This window comes from Octopus sinensis, linkage group LG21 (assembly GCF_006345805.1).
Source record: "Octopus sinensis linkage group LG21, ASM634580v1, whole genome shotgun sequence".
NCBI lineage: Eukaryota > Metazoa > Mollusca > Cephalopoda > Octopoda > Octopodidae > Octopus > Octopus sinensis.
Window position 1 is genome coordinate 11,572,997 of NC_043017.1, and position 11,726 is coordinate 11,584,722.

An 11,726-nucleotide genomic window follows, 5' to 3' on the forward strand; every position below is an offset into this window, starting at 1 on the left:
CTTGCTAATTAGCACTTCTTCATTCTTAACAGGTCCAGTTCTTGTTAGAGTTTTCATTAATGTCCCTGTTTCTGTGTCTTATAACAGTTTGGATCATATGTAACAACATACCACACTTATAATTTCTGAGGTACCAGGACAGAAAATGTTTAGGGGAGGACCCTGGTCAGTGCCGCCAGCACCAGTATTTGACTGCATATCTCATCTACCCTGGAAGAATTTACAACAAAGACGATCTTGGTGGGATTTGAACTCAGAACATGAACATCTGGAACAAATGCCACAAAGCCTTTTCTTCAAACACCCTACCTGAGAGAAAAGTTGGACATAAGAAGCATCAGACATAGTGTGCAAAAGAGACGACTACGCTGGTATGGTCATGTGTTACATATGGATGATGACAGCTGTGTGAAAAAGTGTCACACCCAAGCAGTTGAGGGAACCTGTGGAAGAGGTAGACCCAGGAAGACCTGGGATGAGGTGGTGAAGCATGACCATCGAATGTTGGGCCTCACCGAGGCGATGACACGTGACCGAGACCTTTGGAGATATGCTGTACTGGAGAAGACTCTGGAAGCCAAGTGAGACCGTGACCCATGACCTATGCCAGTGCAGTATCATCTGCCCATTTAAGAGTAGCCTTCAGTCATTGGGCAATAAACTGTGCTTGTGAAGACCTATTGAGGCAAGTGAAGTCATCGTTGTAGCCGATGATAGTACCGCTTGATTGGCACCTGTGCCAGTGGCACGTAAAAAACACCATTCAAGTGTGGTAGATGAACAGTGCCACCTAACTGGTCCCGTACCGGTGGCACGTAAAAAGCACCATTTGAGCATGGTCATTGCCAGTACTGCCTGACTGGCTCCTATGCTGGTGGTATATAAAAAGCACCATTCAAGTGTGGCCGATGCCTGTACCACTTGACTGGCCCTCGTGCTGGTGGCACATAAAAAGCACCCACTACACTTTCGGAGTGGTTGGCGATAGGAAGGGCATCCAGCTGTAGAAACATTGCCAGATCGGATTGGAGCCTGGTGCAGCCTTCTGGCTCGCCGGCCCTCAGTCAAACTGTCCAATCCATGTCAGCATGGAAAGCAGACATTTAATGATGATGATGATGATGTTTGTGTTTGTCCCCATGCTACACCTTGACAACCAGTGTTGGTTTGTTTACATCCCTGTAACTTAGCAGTTCGGCATGAGTACTGGAGTTGTTCATTCAGTTAAAACCCTGCAATGCAGTGCCCCAGCATGGCCACAGACCAATGAGCGAAACTAGTAAAAGATTAAAGATATGAGTTTGTGAGCAACAGTACAAGAGCAAGAACAAGAACAACAGCCAGGCGAAGAAGAGAAAGAAGAGAATTAATCAGGAAATATTAAATATTAAAAATCTGGAACATAAACCAGGCTAAGTTGTGGTTTTAATTAATTGTGCCTCAGAGTAAAGCTGTTCTCCATTTGTACAAATATAAATGTGTGTGTGTACATACCATTCTCTATGTATGTATGTATGTATGTAGTGTGTGTGTGTGTGTGTGTGTTGTGAGTGTCTATGTGTATATGTGTATATATATATATATATATATATATATACATATCACTTGCCTGTACTATAAGCATGCTGTATACGTGTGTGTGTGTGTATCCACCCACGCAACTCTCCCCATACACATATATGTACATACCCATCCATCCATACCTACTCCCACACCCACCCACATACATTTGTGCACATACGAACACACACACATATGGCATCAGAAAGGGTATCTGGACGTGGAAACAAGATGATGATAATGATGATGCATACAACCACACATGCACACACACATGCAGATACATGTGTGCATGTTTCGCTTTTATCTTTTACATGTTTCAGTCATTGGACTGCGACCATGCTGGGGCACCAACTCAAAGGGCTTAATTGAACAAATCACCCCCCCCCCAAGGCTTATATACTAGTTTTAAAGCCTCGTGCTTACCCTGTTGGTCCCTTTTGCTGAACTGTTATGTTGTGGAGACATCAACAAACTAACACGGGTTGTCAAGTGGTGGTGGTGGTGGATGGACAAGCACAACTATGAAGGCACACACACATATATGATGGGCTTCCTTCAGTTTCCTTCTTCCAAATCTACTCACAAAAGCCTTTGATTGGCTTGAGACTAGCTTCTGAAGCACACGGCCATCCATCCAAACATCCCCACATACATACGTACATACATACATACATACATATATAACACATGCGTATATACATAAATAAATGCATACACACATACATACGTACATGCATATATATGTAATACATACATACATATATGCATGCATATATACATGCATACATATATGTGTGTGTATATATATATATATATATATATATATATATATATTCAAAATGTGACCGCGTGTGTACCGTTGGCGATTTTTTTTCCTCCGTCTTCCTTTCTTTGGATCTTTCCTTCTCCTATGTTTCTGACGAAGAGCTCCGCTCGAAACGTTAAACCCTCCTTCTTTCCTGAGCGTCCAATAACACTATACTTGTTCCACGTCCTCGTGTTGTTGTGTTTTTTGTGCTTTCATGTTTGGATTAACTATATATATATATATATATATATAAAATGTGGGTGGTATATTACCAATTTAAAAACCTAAAGGCAAATTTATAGACGTCACTAAAGTGACAGAGGGTACAAAGTAGCTCCAGCATTGCTAGAAATAGAAGTCAAAACGACTCATTAGTCACAAAAGCACTCTTTTTGTCTTTGTTGTCAATTTACTGAGATAGCGGTTTTGTGGTTGAGTCATTTTGACTCTTTTTTTTTTTTTACAATGCTGGTGTCAGTTTGTGCCCTTTGTCACTTTAGCGACGTCTGCATGTGTATATATATATATTATATATATATATATATATATATATATATATATATATATACACTAATAACTTGGTGTTAGAACTCAGTATTCAGATGCTTCAGAAACAAAGTGTTAGATGAGTACAGAGTGATGATAAGAAATTGGGATGACGAAAGAATAAATGATCATGTTTGAAGCTCTGATGAGAATATAGGGTGACACTCAAGACCTCAACTATGAGTGCATTGCATTTAATAACAGAAACAGCTGTAAGCTTATGAATTTCATTTCTTAATTGTTTTTCCTTTGTCATTCTGTAGAATAGTGTGTGTGTGTGATCATAAATATGTGTTCTTCTAAAGACTTGAATATTCCTTCAGTTTTACATTAAATTGTCTGATATATACATACATATATATGTGTGTGTGTGTGGTGGCGGCGGCACAGTGGACCAGTAGTTAGGGCAGCAGACTTGTGGTTGTAGGATTGCGGTTTTGATTCCCAGACCAGGCGATATGAATGTTTATTGAACGAAAACACCTAAAGCTCCACAAGGCTCCGGCAGAGGATGGTGGTGACCCCTGCTGTACTCTTTCACCACAACTTTCTCTCACTCTTTCTTCCTGTTTCTGTTGTACCTGTATTTCAAAGGGCCAGCCTGGTCACATTCTGTGTCATGCTGAGAACTACATTGAAGGGTACAGGTGTCTGTGGAGTGCTCAGCCAATTGCACGTTAATTTCACGAGCTGGCTGTTCCGTTGATCAGATCAACTGGAACCCTTGTCATAACTGACGGAGTGCCACAATATATATATATATATATATATGCAAATATATTTCACTTAGGCATTGCCAGCACCTTTAAACATTAATGCAAACACACACACACACAACCAGTGTCTTACAGTTTCTTTTAAGTTCTGTATCAACAAAGGTCAGTCACCATTGTAACTGGTTCTTTTTCTCTCTTGTTTTTGCATGTTTAATGAAAATTTATCGCAATTTATCACTTGGTGCTTGCTACTGAATAGTGTTGTATTTTTTAAAAGCTATATTCTGTGACCAATCTTAGATACTTGTCGTGGATTATCTTATTTGTGTGTGTGTGTGTATATTGTGTATGAGACAAGCTACCTAATGTAGCTTGATAAGTTTCAGCCTCTGTGGCTGTCAAATGTTACCGTCTTACTAAATGCAGTTTTAGTTAGTATTTGTTTGTGTCTGCCTTTTGAAACCAGCTCTTATCTTTTTTTTTTGTTTTTTGGATTATTATTATTTACCCAGTAAATCATCCTTGACTGGGGAGATCTATTATCAATAGTATTCTATCGTTGACCATCTCAAATACCAACAGACTACATTATGCAATATTTTTCATTTTTCTAAGAAAGCAGAGTGTCACATGAGGTTTATTTATATGCATTTTAGATAGAGCAGGTTGAGTGACAGCTGTATTTGGTTGTTTCATAACATGGCTCTTGTTGTAACTGCTTAGGCCCAAACCAACTCTAATCAAGAAGACCCATGACACAGAAGTTATTAATTAGTCACACCAATTAGTTTCAATCAACAGATCACCATTTTCAGTGACCCCCCCTCTCTCTCTCTCTCTGACTCTATCCATCATAATCAAGACGTGTGGCTTAGTGGTGGGTGGTGTTTGGTTCATCATCACAAGACCATGCGTGCAATTCATAATAGTATGTTATGTCCTTGAGCAAGATTCTTCATTTCATGTTACTCCAGTCCAATCAGTTGGCAAAAGTGAGTTGTACCTGTAATTCAAAGGGGCCAGTCTTGTCACACTTAATGTACAGTGCTATGCTGTACATTAAGGGTATGCGTGTCTGTGGAATACTCAGCTGCTTAAACGTTAATTTCACATGCAAGCTTTTCCATTGATCAGGTCAACTGGAACCAGTTAATTATACCATCATCATTATCATAATCACTGTCATTATGATTGTAATTACCATTTCAATTGTCTACTTTTCCATGTTTGCATGAGTCAGACAGCATTTGTTGCAGTAGATTTTTTAATGTTTTTATGGCCTGATGCTGTTTCTACTGCCAACCCTTAGTTGTCTCCAAGCAAGGGGTAACCTTTTCCCCTAATCTGGATAAGATTGCAAACAATTAACACCACTTGTATGACAGTGATATATATGTATATATATATATATATATTACAGAGATGTACTTGCATAGCAAGTGACCTGATCTGAGACTGTGTGCTGGAACGAAAACAATTGCAGCATGGAAGGTGTTTATAAGCCATTTAAGAAACACACAAAAACTGTTAGATTCACTTCAACATTTAAATTTAATTTGTCAAAATATTTTCGTCGCTTTGAGACTGCGACCTATTCACTGACAAAACTCCGAGATGCAGCACGGAGTTTTGTCAGTGAACAGGTCACGGTCTCAAGGCGACGAAAATATTTTGACAAATTGAATTTAAATATTGAAGTGAATCTAACGGTTTTTGTGTGTTTCTTAAATGGCTTATAAACATCTTCCACGCTGCGATTGTTGTGTATATATATATATATATATATATATATATATATGAGAGAAAGAGAATCATCATTCAATGTCCATTTTCCATGCTGGCATGGGTTGGACAATTTGCCAAGCACCATCAAGTTGCAGGGCACTTTAAGCTCCAGTGTCAGCTTCGACATGTTGCTGAAGCCAGATGTAGCCCTGCTGCTTGCTGGACCACATCAAATTGTCCAACCCATGCCCAGCAAGGGCTTCTTTCAGTTTCTATTTACCAAAATACAACATAAAAAAGCAAAAAAAACCAGAAAACAACAACAGCAAGAAGACTACAATCAGAAACTTTTATTCTTTATTCTGAGACGGGTTTAACCTTATTTAATTACTTCGTATTTACATTATTAAGCTTCACAAACGTTGTCATTTCTGTTCAGTAATTACAATAATTAATTTCAACTGCAGAATAGTCTTTCCACTCCTTCCTTGCCCATCCCCCCCTCTTATGATGTAAGTTCTGATCAGGCATGATCAGGCAAAGATGTGACTATGTAAAAGTTTCATAACTTGACCCGGAGATACTGCGATGAAGTGGTAGAGTCACTGAGAGCCAGGTAAGATGGCATTTCTCCCAGCTCTTTGTGTTCCAGGTTCAAATTCCACCAAGGTCAGCTTTGCCTTCTTATCCTTTTGGGGATAAAATAAAGTACCAGTGAAACACTGGGAGGGTCAGTGAAGTCAACTAGCCTCCTCGCAAACTTCAAACCCTGTACCTCTAGTAGAAAGAATCATAATCGTTAAGGCAGCAGAATCGTTAATGAGTCAGATGAGATGCTTAGCAGCATTTCTTCAGCATTAATGTCCTGGGTACAAATTCCACCAAGGTGGACTTTGCCTTTCAGTCTTTTAGGGCCAATAACAAAGTACCAGCTGCATACTGGGGTTGTGGATGTAATGAACTTGCAATTTCCCTTGGAATTTCTGGCTTTTCTCTCTGGTGAGAAGGGTGTCTATTCTCAGACGGAACCGTGTAGAGTGTCTTGTCAGAGGAAAGATGGTTCCAGTGGAGCAGCGACCATTTTTGCTGTGGAACCGTATTCCAAACAGGATGTCAATTTAATTACTCTACCAAACTTGTCTGGGATGCAGTTAAGTTCCTCATGGACAAATGTTCCTTTCCTTCCCCTCCTCCAGGAAGTTTCAAATCCTAAGTAAATTTGAGCTGAAGTTATTCAGCCACCCTCAAAGTGAATTACACCACCACCACTGCCACCACCATCACCTCCACCACTGCTGTCAAGGCATTTTAACTGCGACAAGCAAAGCATACAACTTTCCTGTACATATCCAATAACAAGCGAATCATTGAGTAAGTAATTATTTAAATGTACTTAATTAAGCATGAAAAATTAGCAAATTTAAAAAAGAAAAGAAAAAATAATTTATTCACTGAGGGAGATTACTCAGAGGCGCCATCTGCATGGAAAAATAATAAAGTAAATGTAATTAGCATAATTAATGTAGTGAGGCATTGTGAAGCTAATTAAAACAGTATCTTAGATGGATGTTTTGAAAGAAAAACAACTTGAACTTTTTCATATGCAGTTATTTCATTTCATATCATTGAAATTATGTTGCTATTTACGAAATCAAATTCTTGTCTTTAACCCTTTCACACTCAATAACTCTGTCAAGCGTTTATTTATTCACATGGTTTTGAATGAATCATGCAATATCTTGTAGCTTTCAGATTTCAATGATGTGATTGTTTAACTTTTTAGAATGATATTGTAGGGTAGGTGTGAGAGGCCATCTCTGGTTAGTTTGACCATAAATGTTAAAGGGTTAAATAAAATAATGCTAAAGGGTTAATTTAACCCTTTAGGAGTGGGGGAGAAAGGAACTTGTTTGTCAGCTGAGCAGAGGTGAAGAATGCATGGCCAAATGGTTAAGAAGCTTGTTTCACAAAACCGTTGGTTCTAGGTTCAAATCCACAATGAGTCATATTAAGCAGATATTGTTTACTATCATAGGTTTTGGACAAAGCATTCCTTGTCTTGAGGAAAACCTTATGTAGATGGAAACTGTGCAGAAGCTTGTAAAATTGATACACTGCACCGACCAGCCCTTTGGTGAGATGGTAGTGGTAGTTGTAATCTATCACTTCACTTAATATAGCCATTCGGTACCTGGGTAGCCTTTAGCAGAATCTGCTGACATGACTGCTTGGTGCCTAATGGTAATCCATTTAGGATAAATAAATCTTTCCACCCCTGGATATGAAGCTAGTCTACTTCAGTGTTAAATCACTCAGCTGAGCTGTTTCAAGTTTCCAAACAGAATAAATTTTTGATTTTATCCTTTTTTCTTTGCTGGATGGGCTTGGAAGGAGAGGCAATGGTCATGGCTATTGTGCAGGACCTTCTTAGATCTGTGAGATTGATGCCATTAACCATTTAACATTTAAACTGGCCCCATCCGGCCCAAGTATTCAGCTTGTTTTATCTATGTTCAAACTGTCCCCCCAAAAATGGAAAGAAAATGCCATGAAACGACAGCAGTAGATTTGAATTAACTAATGAGCCAATGAGAGAGAGAGAGCAGGTACTTCATTATCTTATTACATTTAGCCATCATCATCATCATCATCATCAATACACACACACACACACACCTGCAATGAGGACCAATGAATGAGACAGGATAACTAACGAAGCAATAATTAATTCATTTACAAAATTATTTTTTCTTTTTATCACAGGTCGAAACAGCTTCTGTTTTACCATCAAAGAAGCCACATTGTTTTTGGTTTGTTGTTGGGTTGTTTTTTTTTATGTAATGTCTATGCATATGTGTGTGTGTGTGTGTGTGTGTGGTTTTTGTGCAGGCATTCTTTTAGTGGAGGCAGTCATTAGACTACAGCCATTTCTAGAACACAACCTTCCAGAATTAGTCTCTGATAATGACTTCATCATCATCATCTGCATTTGACGTCTGCTTTCCATGCTAGCATGGGTTGGACTCAATACAACAAATTACATTTTGTTCCATGCACTGATTTTACAGCTTTGCACACACATATACTCACTTTTACCGATCCTTTGGCCCCTATCTCCTAACATAAAGTTGTCTTTCAGGCTTCATGGCCTTGCAAGCTTCAGGCAACCTCACTAGTGCCAGGAGCACATAAACAAGCACCCACTACATGCTGTCAAGGGGTTAGCATTAGGAAGGGCATCCAACTGTGGAAAATCTGCTTAAGCAGACACTAGAATACAGTGCAGTACCTGGGCCCATCAAATCCTGTTAAACTGTCAACCCCACCTACTCCACAGCCATGCCAGCATGGAACAGGAACATTAAATAATGCTGCTACTATATATATATACACACATATATATATGTACACACATACATATATGCACACACGTATATATATATATATATATATATATATATATATATGATGAGCTTCAGTACAGTTTCCATTTATGAAATTTTAATCCCAAGGCATTTGTCAACCTGACCGTATAGTAGAAGACTTAGGCATACTCCTATGCTGCCATGCAGTGGGACTGACCCCAGAACTACACAGTTGCAAAGCAAACGCCTTAGTTCCACTGCCATTCATATGTCCATGTTTCACTATGAAAAATATACAAATGTTTTTGTGGTGGGTTTGTAGAATCAGTAGAGCATCGGACAAAATGCTGTGCAACGTTTAGTTTCATCCCTTTGATAGGGGGTGAACTCTCTAATAGTTCTGCAGTTGATAAAATTTAAAATACCAGTAATATACTGGATTCGATGTATTCAACTGCAACACTGCCTCCCACCCCCAATCAATCTATAAATGTTAACGAGTTTATTTAAAAAAAATTTTTTGGTATCATTTATTTGTTCTTATTTAGTTTCTTTTTGTTTCTTAATATATGTGTGTATGTGTGTGTTAGTATGTCTATGTAAGTGAATGTGTGTGTGTGAGGTGTTTGATGCTTTGCAGATAGCTGTATGTTACAATACGAAAGTTATATTACAGTTCATTTTTTTTATTATTATTATTATTATTATAATATTTTCTTGTTCTTGTTTTTCTAGAAGTAAATCTCGGACCTCGGTGGGGCAAGACGAAGGTTGAAATTTTCGTTTTTCAGAATGCTGCTTGTTCGTTTCATGGCTGTTTGAGAAGTGGGATTCTTTGAGAGTTCTGTCAAAATGGCCAACTGGAAACAACAAAAAAAAAAAAAGAAAAAAAAAGTTGAAATGTAAAAAAAAACAACAAAAAACCACCCAACAGCAACAACAAAAGAAATAAAATATTAAAATGACAAAGATTCACATGCTTGCATAGCTGATTAGTTTCTTTCCAAACCACCTGGTTTCAGGCTCAATCCCACAGTATGGCATTTGCACAAGTGAGTCCTCTATAGCCTCAGGCTCAATCAAACACTTTATGAATGGGTTTGGTAGACAGAAACAGAAAAAAAATGTCTATTGCAATCCTTCTCTCTCTCTTTCGGAGAGGCACTGAGCAGCTATACGCACACATACACACATGGCAGTAACTTCCACCTACCGAATTCAATCGCAAAGCTCCGGTCGGCTCGGGGCTATAGTGGAAGACACCTACCCAAAGTGCCACGCAGTGGGACTGAACCCGAAATGTAATATAATATATATATATATATATATATAAAAATGGCAGTGCCCCAGCATGGCCACAGCTCGTGAGCTGAAACTAGATGCAAAAAAAAAAATATATATATATATACTCTTTTTTAAAATATATAAAAATCTTTACATCCCTTCTGTGGGTGGATATAAAAATTTTATCAAAGTTTTGACACTTTAGAGACATCAGGTCATTTTCATCTGTTCATAAGATCTGATGTCTCTAAAGTGGAGAAATAAGAATTTTTTTGATTTAGTGGTGGTGGTAATTCTTCACTATTTTTTAAAAATTTTGTTTCCGAGTAATATTGTAAAACATTAAGCATATTTTGAATAACAAAAATTAAATATCACAAGGGGTATCAGGATTTTAGAAATGATTCAGTGGGGCATGGCCAAAAATCGTTTGGCAACCACTGGTCTAAGCATTTAAGAATTACCTTTCAATTTGTTGGTTCTGACCAATATATTTTTTTATTCTTTGATTAGTATTCAATAATATCAATGTATATAACATTTTCTATCTCATCAGTTTCCTTTTTATCACAATGGTCACTTAATTGGGGACCATAGATAATTAATTAAGGATGGTCTTAGTCCCAAGGCGGCAAGCTGGCAGAATCGTTAGCACGTTGGGCGAAATGTGTAGCCGTATTTCGTCTGCCGTTACGTTCTGAGTTCAAATTCTGCCAAGGTCGACTAAATAAGTACCAGTTATGCACCGGAGTCGATATAATTGACTTAATCCGTTTGTCCCCTCTGTGTTTAGCCCCTTGAGGGTAGTAAAGAAATAGGTTTTAGTTCCATTCAAAATGACCCTCAGCTGCTGCCTTTCATCAACATTACTTGGCACCAACCATTGCAAATTTCAATAAACCCAGAACTATATGAGAAGAGCCAACCAAGGTCTCTAGTTTGATATTTAAGGAAAAACATTGCAAACCTGTTTGTAACTGTGAAGCTATTCTTTATAATTCATTCGAAGAGCACAATTTGAAGGTCTAGAAATCTTGAATAATATATTTGCATTGAGAATTCAAAATGACTTTCATTTTCCAAGAGATTCTTAGGCTAAATCTACCAGAAAAACTGTTGTCTTTAAAATTGTTTCAAGAACAATACATACAGAGATAAAGGTTATTTACAATGTCAACCCATCTGATATTAATAACATCTCTTTGATAGAAACACTTATTTCTCTTGCATTTAAATCTTTCTTAATTTCTTTGGCTTTTCTGTCAGGAATTTTGTCTTTTTCTTCTCAACATTAGGGTCACCAGTGTTGGCAGTCAATTTTTTAATTAACCGTTTTTTATGTACTACTAATGAATGCGTTCATTGCTTTAGCTGTTTTACTTCTCCAACCGTGACATATGGCCCAGGAAGTGTCATTTTATCCTCAATGCCATATCATTTCAAGAGTTGCCATTATTGGAATCTCTTTAGATTATGAAGTTCTTGGATTTAGTCTGTCTACCTTTATTATTTTACTGATAACTCTTCTGTGAAGAGGATCCTAACCATTCAATCACTAGGGTTTTGGGGTTTGACGTCTGCCAATCAACATCCTACCCCCCCCCCACACTTTGGTATCAGTGAGAATCAGCAGAAGTGTTTAGACTTCCCCTCAAATCAGGGATTTAAGCACCAACTTCTTCAGATTGACTCTGAAAACCCTCTTTATCAGTAAAATAT

General features: G+C 38.0%; 1 protein-coding gene and 2 long non-coding RNA genes across 7 annotated transcripts in view; 1 reads left to right on the plus strand and 2 right to left on the minus strand.

Annotated features, from left to right (window-relative positions):
* Positions 1-994, minus strand: part of LOC118767403 — a 20,145-nt gene extending 19,151 nt beyond the window's left edge. The window contains exons 1-2 of one of the 2 annotated variants that reach the window (XR_005003322.1): positions 922-994; positions 721-855 (exon numbers count right to left, since the gene is read on the minus strand). This is a non-coding gene — a long non-coding RNA (uncharacterized LOC118767403). Of the gene's footprint in view, positions 1-720; positions 873-921 lie in introns of those variants that run through there. The other variant, XR_005003321.1, reaches the window with a different exon arrangement.
* Positions 995-5,701: 4,707 nt separating this feature from the next.
* Positions 5,702-11,726, minus strand: part of LOC115222842 (vacuolar protein sorting-associated protein 8 homolog) — a 69,600-nt gene continuing 63,575 nt past the window's right edge. For 3 of the 4 annotated variants that reach the window (XM_029793181.2, XM_029793182.2, XM_029793180.2), the window contains exon 43: positions 5,702-9,583. In XM_029793181.2, coding sequence (XP_029649041.1) covers positions 9,455-9,583 — 129 coding nt within the window. In that variant the 3' untranslated portion in view covers positions 5,702-9,454. The remainder of the gene's footprint in view (positions 9,584-11,726) is intronic. The other variant, XR_005003319.1, reaches the window with a different exon arrangement.
* On the plus strand, positions 10,325-10,958 carry LOC118767402. The gene is made up of 2 exons (XR_005003320.1): positions 10,325-10,621; positions 10,826-10,958. It is a non-coding gene; the product is annotated as an uncharacterized LOC118767402 (long non-coding RNA).